The sequence below is a fragment of the Cynoglossus semilaevis genome, chromosome 17, assembly GCF_000523025.1.
Source record: "Cynoglossus semilaevis isolate Cse_v1.0 chromosome 17, Cse_v1.0, whole genome shotgun sequence".
Taxonomy (NCBI): Eukaryota; Metazoa; Chordata; class Actinopteri; order Pleuronectiformes; family Cynoglossidae; genus Cynoglossus; species Cynoglossus semilaevis.
The window spans coordinates 3,079,200-3,082,607 of NC_024323.1; the positions used below are offsets into that span (position 1 = coordinate 3,079,200).

A 3,408-nucleotide genomic window follows, 5' to 3' on the forward strand; every position below is an offset into this window, starting at 1 on the left:
GGTTTCAAATTGTTTCTCGGTGACTGCATGGCAGCAATACAGGAGCTGTGACGACAGGCACTTCTAAGAAAAGCACTAGTATTTTTTATATCATGTTACGATGCTCCGCCTGCCAAACCGACATCTACAGTCACAGTGAAAAACATGCTTTGTGTCTTGTCTATGAAAAAAAAGCACGCTCACCTGTATGACGCCAGCTGCATAACTGGCTGGCAGCTGAGAATGATGGGGGAGCTCGAACCCTGCAGGGGGAGGTGCATGGCGGGAGCGCTTCTGCAACTGGTGTCTAAGTTTGGCCACCTGAGGGCAGAATGGAAAAAAGCTCTGAAATTATTACATTTTGAACAAGAAGTTGAAGTTTCTTACTTTTCCATCTGGGGCAGCTTATATTAAATGTCTGTGAAGACTGTAAGTGTGAGATCAATGACATGTTGATGTAATGAACTTGCCTCCCTCAGGTGTTCTGCGCTCCCCCATGATGCCGAGCGCTTGTGTCCACCAACACACCTCCTGCCCTGGATCTCCTCTGCCCAGGAAGTTGGAGTCTTAAAAAACATTGAAATAGTAAAATTAGTGAATCCCACTTCCATTTTCTGCCTCTCATCAAGATGAACCTTTAACCATATTTTCTCTCAAACCCAGTGAACTAAAACCACCTCCACCAAACAGTACAGTTGTCACCACAACACCACAGCTGTCTTGCACACCTGGCCCACAGCAGCTGTACAGAACAAGGCAATGAAAGCAACCACTCTGAGCTGCAAAACAACTCCTCTTACACACACACTTGCAAAAACATCCAAACCACATCACTGCAAAAAAACTATATATAATACACTGCCAGTACCAGCATACAACACACCACTACACTTTCACAAAATCACACAAGTAGCTGTTATGCAGTCACTGAAATATATGACTAATAAAGATAAGTTTATGTAAATATATGACTAATAAAGATAAGTTTAAGTTTAAGTTTAAGTTTAAATATAAAGAACAAACAACCAACTCTAAAGTCTGTCTGGTTTTACTGAACACTCTTCTGTTTGTACCGATTTCTTCACATTGACTCTTGATCTTCTAGCAGGGGGTGTTTGGTTGATCGCTGCCAGTTGTTGGTTGGGTGCAAGTGACTGGAAACTCATCATCACCAGAGAGAGTTGACCAGCAGATCAGCAGATGCTTGACAGTTCTGCCACTCTCACCTCTCCTTCCTAAAGTCAACTGCTCCTGATGATCCAACAAACACTCCCATCCACTTACTGGTGTCCATGACGTCCGTGAGACAGTTAATGTTACAATTTTTTACATTTCAGCCTTGAAGCGCGGTTACGTCAAGGACCGCTGCTCTCCAAAATGACCAACCCGTTCTTGATGCACGGAGCACACAACTTGGAGACACTCGTCTGGTGCCGCAGCTGCTAGCAGGAAAACACAGACACTGTCTCGTCTTCTGTCCGGTCGGATTGGAAGCAGCATATCACTAGGCTAAATATGTCAGAACGCAGCATGAGTCAGTCATAGAGTAACATTGGGGTAGAGTTACAGCCACTAACGCCTCACGGTGCAGCCGCCCCACCCTCATCAAAACATGACCAGGGTATCATGGCACACAAATCTATAAAAAGACTCCAGAATAGCATGTGGACAGGATGTTTGATTCATGGACTGTTATTCAATTTTCACCCTGAACTGCGGACATAAACACAGTGAGGGAGTTGAACCAGCAGCTTAAGTGGCAAAAGCTGATGGTTTTCAGTTTTAATCACCTTGTGTCCCCAACCTAATTGACTTAAATAATTGAATTTCGCGTTTTTGTATCTGTAGCAGCTGCTCCTCAGAATGACATTCGTGTCATTCTCAGATGTGCTGCAGCATATCTGATCAAAGATCCTGATCATCAATAAACACCAGTATCAAAATGATTTGGAAGCACACTATCTGCATTAGACTTTGATGAATAAAGTCACAAGGACTACCACATAAAAGCAGACAATCAGTTACATCATCTGAAGTAACGTAGACGAACTGTGGCAGGAGGGTGGGGTGTGTGGTTGAGGAGAATGCTGGGGGATGGGGTGTCTGTATAATGAGGTCAGGCAGGGTCTTTTCCTCACAATGGAGGCAAAGGGGGTTCGTTTGGGTTAAAACTGTGTCAACAGCGAAGACGAAGCTGCAGAGCTTGGTGATGGGAGTCGGGGGCCTTTGTGCACCAGTTAGGAGCAGATACAGTTGAGGGCGGGGGTGGAGAAGCGGTGAGGAAAACGACAGCAGACTTTAAGGAAGAACAAAAACTATTTTTTTCTAGTTGGCTGACTTCTACTCACGATGTGGAACTGCAACCAGAAGACACCTGCAGTGCAAATGTCAGATCAAATTTTCTTTTAAACATGCTTGTATGAAAGCTCCATTCAGTGTTCCATAGAACACTCACTGAAATTTTATTATTGACCCCTGAATAGAGGCATAGTAAACCCCCATTATTGGCACTGTCTGATATTCACCTGTGTGGCTTTGTCATTGACACAGGTAACGGCGGTGGTCTCGGCCTCTTTGGGCCACTGCCCCTGCAGGTAGGGTCCAACAATGGCGTCCAAAGACAGGGTTCTGCGGATGGTGGGTATTGGAGGACGAGCAGCGATCCTGTTGGCTTTTAGAGACAGACATGGAACTCATTAGAACGGTTAGCATTCCTAGATTGTGCAAGTCTTGCCCTATTATATGTCAGAACTATTTCTGTCTAAAGGAAGTGATAAGAAACCTACGATGTATTCCTGTTAGCCTGTAGTAATACTGCCTGTGACTGCAGGGTGTGTGTATACCAACTCTTTTTAAAGGTTAGATGGTATTTTTTTAAAGCAACAGTAGTTGTTCACAAAATTGCTCCCAGGCTTCCTGCCTGTCATGAATAAATTTGTTGAGTGTGTGTGTGTGTGTTAGAGACACTGAGTCGTGAGTGTGAACTAGATGTCATGTCTGTCTGTTTCCGTGTTTTCCTGTGTTCTTTGTGGGGTAATCATGGGATCACACTCACCTGTTTGGTAATTAGCTTCACTTGTGTCACCTGGTGTTCCCTGTGTATATATACCCCTCTCCCTCACTCTGTCCGTGTTGGATCATTGTGATTGTGTTAGATCTTCGTGTTCGTGAGTTTCCTACTCTGTGTTTCCTCGTGTTCCCGTGTTTTCCTCGTGTTCCTCGAGAATTCCATGCAGGTTAGTTCTTCGTGTTTTGTTAATTTGGACTTTGTTAATAAAACTTCCTGCACCAGAAAGAGTCTCTCCAGTACTGCATTTGGGTCCTGCCTGCTCCCTGCGATGCTCGCACATGACAGTTTGTCTACCATATTCCTGTACCCTGTCTGCACAGGCGCAGTGCAATGAAACAGTCCACTGGCAGTTGGGGGGG

At 44.7% G+C, this 3,408-nt stretch overlaps 1 protein-coding gene across 2 annotated transcripts in view; it reads right to left on the reverse strand.

The window, feature by feature from the left end:
• Positions 1 to 3,408, reverse strand: part of fam117aa (family with sequence similarity 117 member Aa) — a 12,360-nt gene that overhangs the window by 2,720 nt on the left and 6,232 nt on the right. The window contains exons 1-3 of one of the 2 annotated variants that reach the window (XM_008329317.3): positions 1,053 to 1,714; positions 450 to 545; positions 184 to 300 (exon numbers count right to left, since the gene is read on the reverse strand). In XM_008329317.3, coding sequence (XP_008327539.1) covers positions 184 to 300; positions 450 to 545; positions 1,053 to 1,148 — 309 coding nt within the window. In that variant the 5' untranslated portion in view covers positions 1,149 to 1,714. Of the gene's footprint in view, positions 1 to 183; positions 301 to 449; positions 546 to 1,052; positions 1,715 to 2,504; positions 2,651 to 3,408 lie in introns of those variants that run through there. The other variant, XM_008329316.3, reaches the window with a different exon arrangement.